This window comes from Orcinus orca, chromosome 17 (genome assembly GCF_937001465.1).
Source record: "Orcinus orca chromosome 17, mOrcOrc1.1, whole genome shotgun sequence".
Taxonomy (NCBI): Eukaryota; Metazoa; Chordata; class Mammalia; order Artiodactyla; family Delphinidae; genus Orcinus; species Orcinus orca.
In genome coordinates, this window is record NC_064575.1 from 34,643,150 (window position 1) to 34,662,063 (window position 18,914).

Below are 18,914 nucleotides of genomic sequence, written 5' to 3' on the forward strand. Positions count from 1 at the left end.
TTTTCCTTAAAAAAAAAAAAGACTTAAGCCATAAATTCTCTTTCCTAATCAAAATGTGCTTTTCCGTCTTTAGACTATTCCTCTTATATCCTGTATTATTCATGACGTTTAATTCTTGAAATAGCACATGGCTGAAAACAGAAGCTAACCTCTTGTCCACTATGAATTAAATCTTCTTTTCCTAGGACCTGTCTACAATGTACAATTTGGGGTTTGCCAACATAATTATTTTCTCTGAAATAAGTTACAGCATTTTGCCTTTTCAATATATAGTTATACAATATATTCTTAACACAGCATAGTTAATATAGTCAATATAGTAAATACAACTATAACACACGTGATATGATGCCACTTTGGTGATTTTCTTCATCCATGTAATTCTGAAATTTGACAGTATAGTTTTCATATTCTAATGAGCTGAGTATTACCTTTGCAAGGATAGAAAAATAAAATAAATTCATAATATTCTTGTGTGGTTTGCCCCTGGGGTGGATTACCATAATGGGGGGATATTTGAGCCTTTCCCCAAGTCATTAAAAAACCTCCAGCGAGCAGCCAGCCCCTTGTCCTCTCCAGGGAGTGGGGGAAAGGATCTTTAATCATAATAATCCTGGGGGGAGAAATCTCAGAAATAAGACATCTGCTTCTGTGCCTTGCTGTTTTGCAGAATAGCAATGATTGCTTTAGCAGCTTCTATTGCCATGTGTGTACAATAAGCAAATGAACATAAAATTGAATGAACGCATAAAAGAAGGATAAACCCACCCAGCTTAACAAATCCACTCTCTCACCTGCTGTGCCCTGAAACATGAAAGAAAGAATCATGGGATCATAAGGATTAATAAAATAACAGTCTCTGTTAACAATATTGACAGAAGGTATAGGAAAATTTGTCTGATGTGGGACCAACAGCTTAACTGCTTAATCCTTTTTTTTTTTTAAGGGCAACTCATTCATTTATTGTTTAAAGATTGCAAGACAACTTCTGAATTTCTGTAGCACAATTTAAATGTTTTACTTTTTTGATAAATCAGAGTATAATAGAAAAAACAATTAGTTTCCAGTAATATCTATATCTCTATTCAGAATTAAGTCTTCCACAGACATGTAACCTGGAAACAAAAGCCTGTTACAATAAGCAAAGCTTCAACAGAGTTGCTACTTTTCGGGCCAGGGAAAGGTTCATCCCTATAGGAGGAGGATGTGCTATGTAAAATGGCTGCAAGGTCGCAGTCTTGAGGGCGCTGGAAGTCTATTATCCTATCCCACATTAAGTAGTTTGGTGAACTTCAAACGTCCGTTCATCTGCAACCAAGCTGGCAAACTTTAACTGATATTTCAAGCAGGTAAAAAATAAATTAAAAGAAATCCTTACACTGATGTTCCTTGATTCACAGTTAAATGGTTCATTAACATGTAATTCTGGCTAAGAATTACTTTTGAGACTCCTTGCTCAGATTTTGGTTAACAGTACAAATCTTTGAGAAATTCAAGTTCTTATTAATCAATAATTTGTCAGCTAGGCTACATTCAGGCATCAGCTGCAACTACAGAATAGGTGCACTGCCTCAGCGCTTTGGAAAGACATAATCTAGAACACTACTAGCAGACAAAATATCTGTTACTAGACAGCACAGGTGCAGTACAGCAAGACAAAAACATATATTCATGTGTGCCGCGGACCAGCCGGAGAAAGAGGATCTCACCGCCCAGGGTCAGAAGGGAAGGGGTAAGGAACTGAAGTGGCACCGACGAATGGGGTCAGAAGGACGAAGACAACTGATGGTTGCAAGGCAAATTTTATTGCGCTACAGTTGCAGATTATCTAGACTAGAAAAAGGAAGGTTGCCAGATGGTGGTTTACATTATCTACAGACTGTCTCGGCTCAAGGTTAACTTCCCTGGGAGGAAACCCATAAACCCAGAAGCATCAAAAATAACCTGCATGTGCAGGGGGGAGACAGCTTTGCTTGTCTCATTTTACATTCTTTCTGATCTCTGGGCCCTGGTGATTTATCTCCCATGGAATGGAACAAGGAGGGGAACAAGTAGGGACAGTCCCTTCGAGCAGCGGCGGCATGCCTAGCATGTCCTTACCTGCTCTCAAGGCTGACTGCTTCCCACAGGTCCCCCATTTTTATTTTTTAACTTTTGCTGCAAAATAATTCCATGAAGTTTAGTGCCGAGAGTAGTGTACTGTTGCATGAGGATACGAAACAGACATGAGAAGATTATTATCAATAATAGGCAAATTATGGCCAGGGTAATAAATCCTGACAACCTTCCAGTAATCCAAGACTGAGGGTTTAACCACTTTAAATGATCCAGTAAAGTTTGAATTACATCTTCTGGCGAAACATCATCAAGATGTGTATTTTGTATATCCTGAATTTCAGCATTTAATTTCTTAAGATCAAGACTAATATTATTATCTGACCAAACACTCAGCAGATGCATTTTTACTTTTTCCCATTCCCAAATACAGTCACTGTACTTTTAAGGAGTAACACACATCCATGTATACTTTGCATGACAAGCTAGACGCATCCTCAATTTTAATGCTGCCATCTGATCTCCAATCCCCAAAATTGCGTTTTTAAATTCATCTAACTTGTTATTAATCCGTAAATATATGTGACTTTGTAAAGATAAAGCAAGACTGCTATGTTGAGATAACTGATTAGCAAAGTGAGCATGATGAATACTCTGTGAAAGAGCAAGACCGGCAGTAGCCACAGTAGCAGACACAGCAGCTGAGGCAAGTAAGCTTACTATTAGCCACCCAAGAAAACGTCTCCTTCTCTGCAAGGCTTTAGAGAGTTCCACCCATGCCTGTACTCCAGTATCTTCATACCAAGGTTCTCTCAGATGTACAGGCACCATAACATACATGGGTTGCTTTAGTATAAGCACAGATTGCGTTCCTGCAGAAGGGAACATACAACTGCTAAAAATACAATTAACACAGCTAATATTATATCCTCCTTTGGAAGAATTACCAATGTTAATAGAACCACACAAACGTGTATATGGAGGAGCAACACAAGTTATAACAGGTGTATTGGAATAAGTTAGAGCTAGTTTCCATATATCCCAGTTCTTTTGAAATGTGATAAACCTATCTATGATGGGAAAAGAAGAGATAAGAATTGACACCTTGGTATAATCTATAGTACACCATATTTGGTTATTATTCCAAGATGCATTGCAATGTTCAAAATTGGATCCAGGAAAGTTAACGGTCATAAAGGGAGGCAATTGATTTTTTGATTTTCTGTTAAGCATAGTAACCTTATGTTCAGCTATAAGTATCCCTTGTCCTCCAAGTAAACGCTTCATACAGAAATAATTTCCTGAATCTTCACCTGTAACCTTGGCTATAGTAATAGCGGAATCCCTAAGTGGTGAGGCGTATGAGATTTGACCTCTAATATTAATAGCTTGCCCATTTTATACCAAATGATGGTATCCTTAAGATCCTCTCGTCGGCTGGTAGCGTGGCATGTAAGAGTAATGTTGGTTCCTGTAAAACGAAGGATGCCTGGAGAGCCTGACAAACTAATTGATTGATCCGTTCCCTCATAAACATCTGTATGCTCATAACTAATAGCCTTTACACATCCAGTTTCCAGATTCAATGGGCTAAGACAGACAGGATGGGTACTAAACCAGTTAGTATAATTTACAGACATATTGATTTGTTTTATATTCCCAATAAGAGGCCCATAAACAGTTATCATTGTAAAATACAGGAAACTCTGCTTCAGACCAAGATATGGGTTGTAATAGTGGAGGATCAGGTACATAGGCCCAGTAAGTTGCTGCATTAACAGAGGGAACACATGAAATGGTTGCCAACATAGCCAAAAATAAAGTTACAGGTGTAACAGGATTATTCTGTTGTTTCACTGACTCTTGAGCTCATGAAACCAGTTGTTTAATTTGTCCCCAAGTTGGAACATCACTCCTTTGGGTCGTCCTGGCAAGTGGTCTCCTCTTCTTCTTCTTTTTCTCAATCAACACTGTCAAATTTTCAGGAGAGGTGCAGAGCTTCTTCATCTTCTGAACTAGGTGAGCTGTGGCGAGCCATCTATTTGCTTGACTAAGCGCTCAGGAAGCCAGCGAGGTCCAGGCGCTGATCTGGGAAACATACACACGTGACCACGTCCCCAAATCAACACAGGATCAGGACCACGCCAAGTGCTGGTTAACGGATCTTTCCAGAGGACCTCCGGAGATTGAGAGGCCAATCTTGGCTCAGCCACCAACCTTCCCCCTGCAGAGCAGCCAAATTTGTCAACAGTGAGAACATTTAAAATAAACAGAGCATCATTTATAAGGTTATGTGGCGTTGTTCTATACAATTCCCCCCTTTTTATTTTTTCAATAGTTAGCTTTAAAGATCTATTTGCACGTTCTATAATACCTTGTCCTTGAGGGTTATATGGAATGCCTGTAATATGGGTAATTTTGTAATGAATTACAAAATGTTGCAAAAGCAGCGGGCCCATTATCGGTTTTAATAATTTTGGGAAGGTTCATGAAAGCAAAACAGTGTAATAAATGAGTGATAACATGTTTAGTAGCTTCTCCGGTCTGTGCTGTAGCACAGAGGAAACCAGAATAAGTATCGATAGTGACATGAACAAACTGTAATTTCCCAAAAGACGGGATATGAGTAACATCCATTTGCCATAAATGTCTAGGTAATAATCCACGAGGATTAACAACATAATGTGGAACAGGAAGGTGAGGTAAGCATTGTGGGCACTGCTTAACAATTTGTGGGGCGGCTTCACGAGTAAGGGAAAATTGTGTGTGTAATGTAGCCGCTGACTGACGGTGTAAAGCGTGCAACTGCTGTGCTGCTTGTGAAGCAGTTTGATCATAACTTACCATAATATGAGGGTGTCCAGGACATGGACCATGAGTATCAAGAGTATGGAGATAATGAATGCAGTATATTAGCCATTCTTGACAGCATGACGAACGGAAAGGAGGAGTACGGTAAATTGGGACATGTCCTGCTTTAGGGAAAAGAGATTGAGGAGGAGGAGTAACTTCAACTCTATTCTTGGGAGGAAAATGTACAGGATAAAGATCACGTTTAGATCGAGTTAAAACATCTGCAGTCGCATTAAGTTTAGTCAATGGACCAGGCAAGTTAGAATGAGCACGGATATACAGACCTGCAACAGGACCATCATGGGAACGAATAAGCTGTTGAAGCAAACGAAAAGAGGATGATAATTCAGGGTCATTAGTATGTCCTATGCTCGCAGTCTCCAGAAGAAATCACAAGCTAATAAGATATTTACTATCAGAAAACAAATTAAAAGATATAGAAGGCAAATGTTTAAAAGACATAATGACAGCATACAGTTCAACACGTTGAGCTGAAGTCAAGGAAGTTTCTTTAACGAGGTTTGTTCCATCGTCAATGATTACAGTAGCCACTCCTGAAGAAGAACCGTCCGTAAAAACCAAAGGTACATGAGGGACAGGCTGTTGCCTAATTATAGAAGGAAAGATATGAGTTAAGTTTGCTGAATTGGATCAATTTATCAGCAGGGTAATGGCATTCCAAGGTACCTGAAAATCCTGCAAGAGCAAGACCCCATTCATTACTATGTTGAAAAAGCCAATTTTGTTGACTAACTGAATCAGGGATAATAATTTGAGAAGGTTCTATACTTATAGGTTGTAAGCATCTAGTTCTACCTTGCATTATTAAATTACTAATAAGTTCATAATAAGGGTTAATAACTTTAGAGGGTGTAGATTTCATATGAATCTATTCAATAATTCCAACAGTTTGCCATAAGACGGCAGTAGGCACATGAGGAGTTGGACAAATTATTAAGAAAATAGGAAGGTGAGTATGAATTCTAGTTAATTGTGTAGAACTGACAGATCTATTGACTATTTGTAAAGCTTGAAATCCTTCTGGAGTCATAGAGCGTGAAGAAGAAGGATCTGAGTCACCTTTAAGAATATCAAACAAAGGCTGTAATTGAGCAGTAGTAAGTTTTAAGGCAGGCCTTAGCCAATTAATATCTCCAAGTAATTTTTGAAAAGCATTTAATGTTTTTAAATTATCAACTCGAATTTGCAGTTTTTGAGGCCTAATAGTAGTGTTATCAATATATTTTCCCAAATATAAAAATGGAGATTGTCTTTGAAGTTTTCTTGAGGCAATGACCAAGCCAAATGATTGTAAGGACTGTTGTAAAAATTGAAAAGCAGTCTCTAATAAAGAAATATTATCCGTGGCTAAAAGTATATCATCCATATAATGTATGCGATATAACGATGGAAACCTTTTTCTCACAGGAGTCAAGGCCTGAGCCACATATTTTTGGCATAATGTAGGACTATTTGCCATGCCCTGAGGCAATACTTTCCATTGAAATCTCCTCATGGGTTCCTTAAAAATTAAGGCAGGCAAGCTAAAAGCAAAATGTTTTCTATCTTCAGGAAACAAAGGAATAGTGAAAAAACAATCTTTTAAATCTATAACTAAAAGATGATAATTGTGTGGTATGGCTGTTGGAGAGGGTAGGCCTGGTTGAAGAGCTCCCATTATTAGCATAGTTTTATTAACAGCTCTTAGATCCTGTAATAACCTATATTTTCCAGATTTTTTCTTGATAATAAAAATAGGAGTATTCCAAGGACTACTGGAAATTTCTAAATGCCCTAATTGTTCCAGTACTAATTGTTCTGCAGCTTCTCATTTCTCCTTTGTGAGGGGCCATCGGTCCACCCATACAGGGTCATCAGTCAGCCAAGTAATTGGATCAGCAGTGAGTGGAGAATCCAAGGCCCCTAAGAAAAACCCAAACCTTGTCTATCATTTTTTATTTTCACATCAATAGGATAGACAGTTCCTTGTTGATTTGTTCCCAGCGCTTTTGTGGGAAGAAATCCTTGATCCAACATCATATTAGAGACTTGAGAGTTTGGACTATAAAGTAATACTCCCATTTCTTTTAATATATCTCGGCCCCAGAGGTTTAAAGGCAGCCCAGGCAAAACATAAGGCTGGAAATATCCTGAATGGCCCTCACTATCTTGCCATAAAAAAAACTGACTACTTTGCATAGGAGAAGAACTTTGTCCTATTCCGTGAAGTTCTGTAATAGTAGGACTAATGGGCCAACGTTTAGGCCAGTGTACCTGCGTCATAACAGAGACATCAGCTCCAGTGTCTAACAAACCTGAAAAAACCTTTCCATTAATGGTTCATTTCATTTCTGGATGTTCTTTCCCTATCTTCTGAATCCAGTAGGCAGCATCAGACGATCCAAAAGCCTTTGTTTCTCTCTTTTGATGTTGTAAAATTTGTCCATGAGGTACAAAGGGCAAAAGTAGCAATTGTGCAATTTTATCACCAGGAGAAATAGTTATTATATTTTTAATAGTTTGTGCCATGACTTTTATTTCTCCTTCGTAGTCAGAATCTATGACTCCTGGCATAACAGTTAAACCTTTCATGGTGACACTACTTCTTCCCAATAATAGTCCCATCAAACCCTTGGGTAAAGGTCCACAGATGCCCGTAGAGAGGGCCTGAGGACCCATTTCAGGAGTTAATACATATCGGGCGGAGGTACTGAGCTCCAGTCCTGCGCTTCCTGGTGTTGCTCTGGAGAGCGAGGATATTGTATGTTTTTGTTTTTGGTTAATGTCTGATTGATAATTTGAGGAGGATACACAGACATTGCGCTTATTATTTGTTGGGGCCGGGGAAGGCCCTGGGAAGAGTTTCCCGACAGTGGTGGCCCATCCTTGTGGGCCACTGAGCAACAATCTTGTGCCCAATGTTTTCCCCTATTGCATTTAGGGCATAAACCAGGGATTTTCTGACCATCTGGAGGTTTTTGAGTAGGGAAGGAAGGACTAGGGTTAGAATTAAAAGATCTACATTCTCTAGCAAAAGGACCTGCCTTTCCGCATTTAAAACAAGTCTTTGTTTTCTTTTGATTGTTTTTAAACCCCACTTTAGTTAATGCTGCAGCCACAGCAGCACCCTGTATATAAGTAGGCCCAATGTCTGCACAAAGGTGAATATAATCCTCCAATGTTCCCCGTTTTCTCCAAGGTCGAATCGCAGCCTGACACTCATTATTAGCATTTTCAAAAGCAAGTTGCTTAACTACAATCGTACCAGTGAGTCCGTCCACAATGAGTCTCCCCACCGCCTGTGACAACCTATCTACAAAATCAGCATATGGTTCATCAGGTCCCTGTCTAAGTTTTGAAAGATCTTCAGTTTTGTGTGTAGAAGGTCATTTCCTCCAGGCTTGTAATGCCAAATGATTTATTTGAGGATAAGCAACAAAGGGATAAGTTAATTGATCTTGTAAAGAAAGATATTGTCCTTCCCCAATCAGCATATGATAATCAACTGGAATATTATGGGCAGCATTCTTTTCTGCTTGTTCAGCAGCCCGTTCATAAAAATCAAACTTCCATATTAAATAATCTCCACCATTTAAACAAGCTCGTGCAATAGACTTCCAATCAGCGGGGGGAAGAGCTTCTCCTGTCAACCATAGCAGTAGTAAAAGGAGCAGTGGGCCCATATTGAGCACAGGCAGATTTTCAATCTTTCAAAACTTTCAAAGGGAGAGCCTGATGCTCCCTAGTAGCTTGTTGAGGATTATTAGGATCAGGTCCTTCTATGACGGGACAACAGAAAATAGGATCTTCTCCTCGTTTTATTGCTCCTTGTACAGCGCGCTGCAAGGGACTGAGCATTTTTACAGATGTGGATTTTTGAGGAAGACAGTCCTTATTAACCTGCAGCTTTTTCACTGACTTCTCTATCACAGCCATTAGAAAATCATCCTCAGGATATTTCTCTCTTTTATGTTTACAAGCCTCATCTGTTAAGTCAAAATGTTCCTCTTCATCTAAAATATTTAAATTAATTAGCTCTTTCGGTTTAGGAAGTGGCGACACAGTAGCTGATAATACAGTCTCTCCTTCTGTCAGAGGCTTATGTTTTTCTGACTTTACATTCAAATCAACACTATCATGAGAAGAATCTAAACATATTTTTATCAGATTCCACAAACTATATGTAACAACAGGAGTATGAGTAGGCCCTCGAGACTCGTAATAATTTTTTAAATCTTCTCCAACTTTCTGCCAGATTTCTATGTCAACAGAGCCGCCATCAGGAAACCAGGGAGATACACCATGGATATGCTGTAAAAATTCAGTCAACAATAAAGTTCAGAAACTTTATTACCCCGAGCTCTAAGCATCAAAAGTAAAACCTGAGCAAATAATTCACACTCCTTTGAGCCCTTTTGCCCCATCTTATTTTACTTCTGACTATTGCCTTATGCCCCTATTAGTTTCACTGTTACTGGTGGCCACACATATTTTGCATAAGGGTTCTCTTACCTGCACTTTCTTCTTCTTTTAATTGCCTTCGCGCTTCAGGTCCCTGTTCGAGTGCCACTTGCCGCGGACCAGCCGGAGAAAGAGGATCTCACCGCCCAGGGTCAGAAGGGAAGGGGTAAGGAACTGAAGTAGCACTGACGGATGGGGTCAGAAGGACCAAGACAATTGATGGTTGCAAGGCAAATTTTATTGCGCTACAGTTGCAGATTATCTAGACTAGAAAAAGGAAGGTTGCCAGATGGTGGTTTACATTATCTACAGACTGTCTCGGCTTGAGGTTAACTTCCCTGGGAGGAAACCCATAAACCCAGAAGCATCAAAAATAACCTGCATGTGCAGGGGGGAGACAGCTTTGCTTGTCTCATTTTACATTCTTTCTGATCTCTGGGCCCTGGTGATTTATCTCCCATGGAATGGAACAAGGAGGGGAACAAGTAGGGACAGTCCCTTCGAGCAGCGGCCGCATGCCTGGCATGTCCTTACCTGCCCTCAAGGCTGACTGCTTCCCACATGTATGTTGCCTTGTTTAAGCCTCAAGCCCTCGATCCTTTGCTGAAATACAATAATTTCATTCCTATGGTTTTCAATACCAAAAACTCAACCTCCAGGAGGGCTAAAGTCTAATTTGTACTCCAAACCAAGTAGCAGTGCAGTTCGCTACTACTGAGACTGAATCCATAAAGACTTCAAGACCACGTCCAGAAGACAAGTTATTATATATAATACCCTAGAAGGTCTGAAACATAATTATCATATACATAGCTGGTCCTTCAGAGCTTTTTACCTATAACATGTTTTTTGATGAAAGTTATTTAATGTACTGGAGATAACTGTGACTTACTGATCAAATATTTGAATACTTATACTTACCTGGGATTTCATTTCTGCTGAAAGAAAAAGGTAGAACAGGACTCACTAAAACAAACAAACAAACAAACATTAGAAATGAAAGTAAAAATCTTAACACACACTATGACTTTTGGAAGCAGCATAGAGGGGCAGTCAACGGTAAAACACTGATGAAATAGGTCAAAACTCTAGGCCAAAAATCCATTATTATCATCAGTGACAGTACCACAACTGTGCCCTTCAGAATTAATAATCACTCCTAAGAATCTTCATTTGGCACCAGATGATGCGGTTAAGAGAAACACTCTGGGAGGTTTTGAATCAGACTTGGTTTTTTGTTAGCCAAGTTACAGGAGAATCTTTAAAGTGGGGGGAAGGGAAGAAGGAAACGGACCAGGAAAAGAATTTAAGCCATCATCTATAAACCAACAAAGCACTGATAGTTCCAAACATTATGTCAGACACTAAAATGACTGATATAGGCTCAAGTGGTTTATAAAACCTATAAAAAGACTACACCAGCAAAGTCCCCATTTATCTGTAGAGTTCAGAAACTAAAACAAGGAATATTTTAGCTTAAAAGTTTATCTCAAGAGAATCATACACACTTCACATGAATACAAATACCTGAAACCAAACATTTTTAAAAGCTCCAATACCCAAAATATAAAGAAAAATATTAATTCAGAAGACTCAGTCAATCCATGATAATCACAAAATGGCTGGGCAATCTCTATCTCCCTTCCACACTAACCATCCATCCCATGGAAGACCAAGGGAGATCAGACCTTCCAGACTTACCTTCCAGACCTTCCAGACACCTGGCTGCTGCAAAATTCTATGGAGACTCCTTGTGGAACAGCAGTTTCCCATCTCTTGTGTCTCTCCCTATCGTGATCATGATCATGCAGGAAGCAAGTCTGGCTGTGCTATTTCTTATCATTGTCTGTCACCCATCTGCAGCATGGTATTGTACAGATAAGGAAAAAGTAGTTCCCTTTCCCCCAGAAGGTTGAGGCTCAGGTACAGGGTAATTCTCCTGTGCACACAGTCATTATTTAGGCCGACTCAGTGACTTCAACAGGCTTAATCATGTGATCAGGTTTGTTGCCAGCTGCGTAATGCTCCCACATCTGTAGATAGAGCCGCTCTAGGTCCATTGTGTATTGTTTGGTGTTGAACAGAGGGCTAGATGTTCTCTGCTTCCAGACTTTGCCACGAATTTTCTTCAGGTATTCTAGATCAGTTCCCAGTTTCACAGCTATGTCTTCATATTCTTGTCTATTTTGAGCAATAAGCTCAAGACAGCCTAAACAAGTGAGCTGGGAAGCTGCAACTCGGGAAGCAAGAGTCTCTCCTGGCATAGTCACCACGGGTGTCCCTGACCAAAGGACATCCATCCCTGTGGTGTGTCCATTACAGAGTGGAGTGTCCAAGCAGACATCAGCCAGCTGGCCTCTCCGAACATGTTCCTCCTTAGGAGCAACAGGTGAAAAAATGATACGCTTCTGGGGAAGGCCCATATTTTGTGCATACTGTTGAATATTAGGTTCTCCTACTGCTGGAAAACGCAACAGCCACAGTACACTATTGGGAACACGCTTCAGAATATTTGCCCACATCTGCAAAGTAGATGGGTCAATTTTATATAACTGATTGAAGTTACAGTACACAATGGCATCTTCCGGTAACCCGTACTGAGAACGTGTGGTTACAATAATGGTACGGGGAACCTCCTCTCCAGTGGCAGCCTTGATGTTGATCTGGGTAGTTGCCAGTCCATTGCTAAGACTGAATCCATTAATTGTTATCTGAATTTGTCCTCTGTTAATCATTTCAATAACTGCCTCTGCAATAGTATTCATAGGAGTGACAGGCATATTAAGAGCCGTATTACTGCTGTCTGCGTTGTCTCCTCCATCAGGACATTTCATCTTGACAATCTGCACATCTGGGAGACTATCAAGAAATGCTTTGAGGTCGATGCCATTCAGCACAATCCGATTGTCACAAATGTGCCCATTGGACTTAAAATCGATGACTGCCTTCTTCTTCAGGTGAGGGAACATATTAGCATGATCACCAATAAAGAAAGTATGGGGCATATAAGCCACTTTCTCAGAATACTGCTCAGCAACTTCAGCAGGTGAAGTTTCCTGATCAGTGATGATATAATCCATGAAAAGCACGCCACTGGTCCCAGGGTAGCCCAGCCACATTGCCTGAATAGGAGCTGGCCTGAGAGCAAAGAGTTCATTTCGAGCACCCCTGGTATAACCATTCATATTTACAAGGCTGTGTATACCATCTTGATGGATGCGATCAGCTGCTTTCCCATTGCATGGAATCTGAGAAAGATCAATGAAATGATGGGCTTCTGCCATCACCTTCGCTTGGAAGTTTGTGCCATCATCTGGGCTCAGGGCATAACAGAATACCTCAAATTTATCAGGATTGTGCATGCCTGGAATAGACTGCATAAGATGAGAAGTAGGATGATTCCCAAAGTCAGAACTCACATATCCTACATGCAGTCGACCATCACTGAGCTTCAAGTCTTTTGGATGTTCGTATGGTGGTTTATGAAAGACACTGATCTCATCCAAGCAGAGGTTCCCGTGGCTCTCAGCAATAGCCTTCCTGAAGCCATGAGAAAGAGGATAGAGCATACTATGATGAGGCTGCACAGAAGGCAACCTATTCTTCTCCAGCTGGTCAGCCACAATGCTGACCAACTTCTTCATTCGCTCATCATAGTCTGTCCAATCACAGACAATCTGCAGGCAATGAGCCAAATCACAATAAGCGTCAGGAAAATCAGGTTCAAGCTTCAGAGCAGTGCGATAAGAAGCAATTGCTTCTGGAATATTCCCTGAATACTTGTGAATGGAAGCCAGATTGCTGTGGGCATCCGCAAGTGCAGGGTTAATCTGAATGGCACGAGTATAACACTGCAAGGCTCCCTGAACATCCTGCATCTCCTTTAGAGTGTCTCCCATGTTACAGTAGGCATCAGCAAAGGTAGGACTGATTCGAACAGCCTCCTTATAATGCATCAGAGCTTCCTGCAGTTTTCCCTGCTGCTGCAATACACTTGCTAAATTTGAATGGGCAACAGCAAACTCTGGGAAGACTTCTAATGCTTTACAATACAAGCGAACTGCCTCTTCAAAGTTTCCCTGGTCTCCTTTGATATTGGCTAGGTTATTCAGAGAGTCTGCATGGGTGGGACACAGCCGCAGAGCTGTATTATAACACTCTTCTGCTTCGGCAACACTGCCCTTCTCTTCCAGAGCGTTGGCTAGGTTGCAGTAAGCATCAGGGAAATGTGGTTGCAATTCAATAGCTCGCCTGTAGGTGTCTACTGCCAGATCCATCAGGCCTTGCTCATAATATACACAAGCCAGGTTGGCATGTACCACTGCATGATTTGGGCTCAAGCTTAGGGCACAAAGGTAAGCTGCCACAGCTCTGTCAAAAATCCGTGCCTCTTGCAAGACATTTCCTAAATTGATATAAGCATCCAGAAAATTGGGGTCAAGGGTGACAGCCTTTTCAAAGTGATGAATTGCAAGCCAAATCTCCCCTTGTGCATTGAAAACACAGCCAAGATTACTCCAAGCTACTGCAAAGTTCGGTTGCGTCTCCATTGCTTTCAAATAACATGCCTTGGCTCCTTCCAAGCGACCCAGGGCTTTGAGCAGGTTCCCCAGGTCACTGCGAACACAGTACAAATCAGGATTGTACTGAAGAGCAGAGATGTAAGCTTGTACTGCCCCTTCCATGTCACCTGCTGCTACCAAAGCGGCTGCCAGGTTAATATAACCATTGATGAAATCTGGTTTGAGACGCAATGCATGCCGGTAATGCTCAACTGCTTCCTGCAACTGCCCTCTTTCCTTGTACACATTCCCCAATTCGAATAGGCTTCTGCCAGAAGAGGGTTTTGTTTAACTGCCAGAGTACTAAAGTGGGCAGATCTGTCCAGCCTTCGACACTGGAAGTGTAGAGATGAAAGTAATAAAAGTACTCCAGTATTGTCTGGCTCTTGTCTCCACAGCTGCATGCAGTGTCTCTCAGCTGCCTCAAAATCTCCTGCCTGATATTCTCGATGTGCCAACTCAGCTAACCCTTGGAAGGAAAGCATACGTTTCGTTGGTTCTGTGCTGTCGGCCACGTTGCCCACAGAAGACGCCATCTGGAGCTTCTGGAGAGAGAAAAGGGGGTAATTGAGTCCCGCTGCCGCCACTACTGGCAAGAATGTTTCTAGAGGTAGCAAATACGAGGGCAGCAGCCGTACCACTGCTTTGGCAGGCTTAAGCGGCAGCAACAGTTCCAGGCACCAAACCTTAGGAACTCTGGTTGGCCATCTACCTCTCACGCTCTTGAAATCTTAATTCTTAACCCTGCCCTCTTCCACCTAATTATTATTCTCCTAATCAGGGAATAAAAATTACCTATACACTCGCCTTAGAAGAAATCAAAAGTCAGTAGTCCAAACACTTTTCAAAATTTTGTTTTCTGTCCAGTTGGAAAGGAAATACATGATTGACTTTACTTCATCATTCATATAGTCAATGTGGAAAACATTAGGGCTGTGAATTTCAATACAGTAAGTTCAGAAAATTTTAAATTGGCCTTCCCAAACCACTAATAAGTAACCGATGTTGTATATAATGCTTAGAGACTGAGTTTGATATTTTAAAAGTTCTGAAAGGATTAGCTAATTTCTCATCATATTTCTCATGCCTCAAACCTGAGTATTATTTTTTAAAAAATAAATTTATTTATCTTTATTTATTTATTTTTATTTTGGCTGCGTTGGGTCTTCAATGCTACGTGCAGACTTTCTCTAGTTGCGGCGAGCGGGGGCTACTCTTTGTTGCGGTGCCCGGGCTTCTCATCACAGCAGCTTCTATTGTTGTTCCACAACTCTATGGGTTCCTTTTTAGGTCCTATGAAGAACCCTAGAAATTAGTTCATGGAATTATAGGTTTTTGCAAAATTGTCAAAAGTGAGATATTTTAACTTCCATCAGGTAAGACCAGCGTCTCTTTCTTTGCCAATTTTCCTTCTATCATATTCCGCTATGTTGGATCATACTGGAATGGCCACAGGCTTTTTTGAAATCTGGCTAAGGAGATTTTCTTTTTTCTGTGGTACGCGGGCCTCTCACTGTTGTGGCCTCTCCCGTTGTGGAGCACAGGCTCTGGACGCACAGGCTCAGCGGCCATGGCTCACGGGCCTAGCCGCTCCGCGGCATTGGGATCTTCCCGGACCGGGACACGAACCTGTGTCCCCTGCGTCGGCAGGTGGACTCTCAACCACTGCGCCACCAGGGAAGCCCTAAGGAGATGTTTTAAGTGAGGCTAGTATGTGATTTTCAGACACCGCCATATGTAATTGACTATATACTATCCCATTACAGGAATAACTTCCAGTACTCATACTGACTACTCTACTGACTTAACCTAGCACAAGACACAGAAGCATAAGGACAAAAACCACCTTACAATATAGCCATGTCTTGCACTTCACAGCTCTCAAAGCATGTGCGTTTGAAGAAGAAAAAAAGAACTGAAAAGTACAAAACCAGAAGCTATTCTGTGGAAAATTATTTCAATCATCAGGCATGTGAAAGATAAGTCAAAGATTCAGTTCTCATCAAGCTTAGTCAAAACGGAAATTTTCTTGTGTCAAGAATATACTCCGGGGGCTTCCCTGATGGCGCAGTGGTTAAGAAGCCACCTGCCAATGCAGGGGACAAGGGTTCGAGCCCTGGTCCGGGAAGATCCCACATGCCACAGAGCAACTAAGCCGGTGTGCCACAACTACGGAACCTGCGCTCTAGAGCCCGTGAGCCACGACTATTGAGCCTGCGAGCCACAACCACTGAAACCTCCATGCCTAGCACCTGGGCTCTGCAACAAGAGAAGCCACCGCAATGAGAAGCTTGTGCACCGCAACGAAGAGTAGCCCCCAGTCCCTGCAAGTAGAGAAAGCCTGCCTGCGCACAGCAACGAAGACCCAACACAGCCAAAAATACATAAATACATAAATAAATAAATAAATAAATAAATGAATGAATGAATATACTCCATCAAAAATGTGTGTAATAGAATGGTGTGAATGAGTATTTTATCAGAATCCCTGTAATGCACAAACCTATAGCAGTACTGAAATCAGTAATGCATTTATAATAGTAAATATTTATGAGGAAGTAATCCATAGAGGTTTTCTCAAAGTTAACAATGAAAATTAATGTGACATTATCAATAATAAATTGTGAAGCTGAAATAAACTTTTCTAAACTATTAATAACTGGAAGCAAATTCTAATCAACCATGTTACAAGAAATCTATGTCTAAAAACTACAAAGTTTATTTCTTAAAATTTTATTTCGAAAATACATAAACTGTCGTATGAGGAGGCAGTTAAAGAATATATAGCTAAAAGAGTGGGGGAAAAGTTTTATAGAGACACATCTGGCAGTAGTTCATTTTTAAATGTCATTTTTCTAGATTTTGTGACACCTATAGTATTGATATTTGAAAGCATTTAAAAAATTGTACTTTGAAGATTTGCTACTTCCAGGTAGAATAAAATATTTTGAAGCAAAACAACGTTTGCACTGAGAAAAACAAAAAAAGCCAAATAAAATAGCCAGCATTCAATCAAAAAGTTCTAGACAAACCAAGAGATAGAATCATATGGCTAAAATTCTAAGAAAAGAACAGATAATACAAAAATATTTATATAAGATATTGTGTGTCTTTATCAGGAAAAGTCTTTATCAAGAAAAGACTTTAAAATCATCAGAATTAATATTATATTTTATTTATTTGTATATTATATTTATATAGAGATATTTATATATTTATATAAAGAACTTAAAGATAAAGCCCTAGTTAAGGCAGTGACAATAGCAGTAGCAGTGGGAGTGAAAAGAAATGGTTATATTCAAGCATATTTTGTCAGGAAAAGTCCATGATCAAATGTCTGACTGCACACATGGGATGGATAGACGGAGTGGGAAAAATCAAAGTTAACTATAGAGGTTCTAGTGAAGATGGGGTTGCCGTCACCCAACCCAAGGGGCTGCGATCATCCCCAAGGTCTAGGAGACTCAAAGGGAAGGTCATGGTCAGAGGCAAAGTTAATTGGTGGGAAAATAAGACTCCCAGTCTCTCCATCTCCTTATACCAGTTTTTTTTGTAACATCTTTATCGGAGTATAATTGCTTTACAATGGTGTGTTAGTTTCTGCTTTATAACAAAGTAAATCAGTTATACATATGTCCCCATATCTCCTCCCTCTTGCATCTCCCTCCCTCCCACCCTCCCTATCCCACCCCTCTAGGTGGTCACAAAGCACCGAGCGCATCTCCCTGTGCTATGCGGAAGCTTCCCACTAGCTATCTATTCCTTATACCAGTTTTGTTTTTCTGCTCATATACGTAGCAGCTTTTCATTCAAGGGGAAAGTCATTGATCTGACTGGTCAAATTAAACAACATAGTTCAAGGCATATTTACAGTGGTTAGTTCCTCCACAATTTAGAAAGTCACATTCACAAGTTCCCTCTTCCTACGCCGCGGAACACATTGGCCATTCCTCCAAAGTTTCCACTCCACAGAGTGGACCAGAGATGACGTTAGCCCAGAACTGAGAGCTTGGCATGAGATGGTGTCAGCCCCACGTAGAGCTCTGGCATAAGTTATAACCCAACCCAGCTCTACAGAGAGCTCTGCATGGAATCCTGGGAGTAAACTCAGCCATAATAATGGGATTCTGTTTTTCATTTGCTTTTCTTCCTTGCTTAACTTTCCCTGGCCACTCTGACAGACAAACTTTCAGGCATTCCTGGGCCACTCACTAACTTTATTCCATTTGATCTCATCCAGATTCCCAGGAAAATTACTAACTATAAGGAGGGAAATTTGGAACATGGTGAGTTTTAGATGCCTGAAATATACAGGTCATTGAATCCAGTTAAGTAGCAAATTATCTGGATCTCAAATATGCCAGTAGAATAGCAGACTAAGCTCAATTTAATATACTCTTACTGGAGACACATGTAAATTCTGGGTCAATTTTGAAAAAGTTAAGAGCACATAGCTGAGATTAAAAGAAAGAAAGGAACACCTGCATGTTTCAGAAAGTAACAGAGAAATTAAATCCAGAGAAAGAAGAGCGGACTGATGTCTGTGGGTTCCGTTCCTTAGTATAGGCCTTATGTAAATAGGGGCTGGAGCTAGAAATCTAACATTACCTTGAGGCCAGGAATTTAGAGTCAGGATGGAACAATATTGAGAAGTTGGTACAGATATCCTACAGAAATTTCATGAGGAACTGCTTAGTCCATTAAGAGGGCCAAGGGCGGTGGTGAGGAAGATTGATATCTCTTGAAAATCTTCAGGTACAGAAAACATCAACACCTCTGAAAAGTAGGCCTGTCCTTCCCAGCGTTGTGATGGCCAGGTTGTCACTAACCTGTAAGGCCCTGTATGAATCAGAAACTGCAAGGAGAGTAATTCAAAGAAAAACAGATGCAGGATGGGTGTGGCAATAAATCCTAGGACCCTATCAGAAACAAAATTAAAACCACTCTAAAGGGAAATTTTAACAAACCAGAGCAGAGAGTATC

The 18,914-nt window shown here is 40.6% G+C and overlaps 1 protein-coding gene and 1 long non-coding RNA gene across 3 annotated transcripts; both read right to left on the bottom strand.

The window, feature by feature from the left end:
* Nucleotides 1-1,783: 1,783 nt before the first annotated feature.
* Nucleotides 1,784-7,257, bottom strand: LOC125961861 (uncharacterized). The gene is made up of 2 exons (XR_007472937.1): nucleotides 5,384-7,257; nucleotides 1,784-5,223 (listed from the first exon to the last, which is right to left on the bottom strand). It is a non-coding gene; the product is annotated as an uncharacterized LOC125961861 (long non-coding RNA).
* Nucleotides 7,258-9,297: 2,040 nt separating this feature from the next.
* LOC125961809 (UDP-N-acetylglucosamine--peptide N-acetylglucosaminyltransferase 110 kDa subunit-like) lies at nucleotides 9,298-14,131 on the bottom strand. Of its 2 annotated transcripts, XR_007472802.1 has the most exons (2): nucleotides 11,071-14,131; nucleotides 9,298-10,335 (listed from the first exon to the last, which is right to left on the bottom strand). XR_007472802.1 is itself a non-coding variant. In XM_049700835.1 (1 exon), exon 1 carries the CDS (start codon nucleotides 14,052-14,054, stop codon nucleotides 11,328-11,330), a length of 2,727 nt encoding a protein of 908 aa, XP_049556792.1. In that variant the 5' UTR covers nucleotides 14,055-14,131; the 3' UTR covers nucleotides 10,670-11,327. The 2 variants fall into 2 exon arrangements, 1 of the variants encoding a protein (XP_049556792.1); XM_049700835.1 differs by lacking the exon at nucleotides 9,298-10,335 and having other exon boundaries at nucleotides 10,670-14,131.
* Between the last annotated feature and the right edge of the window lie 4,783 nt (nucleotides 14,132-18,914).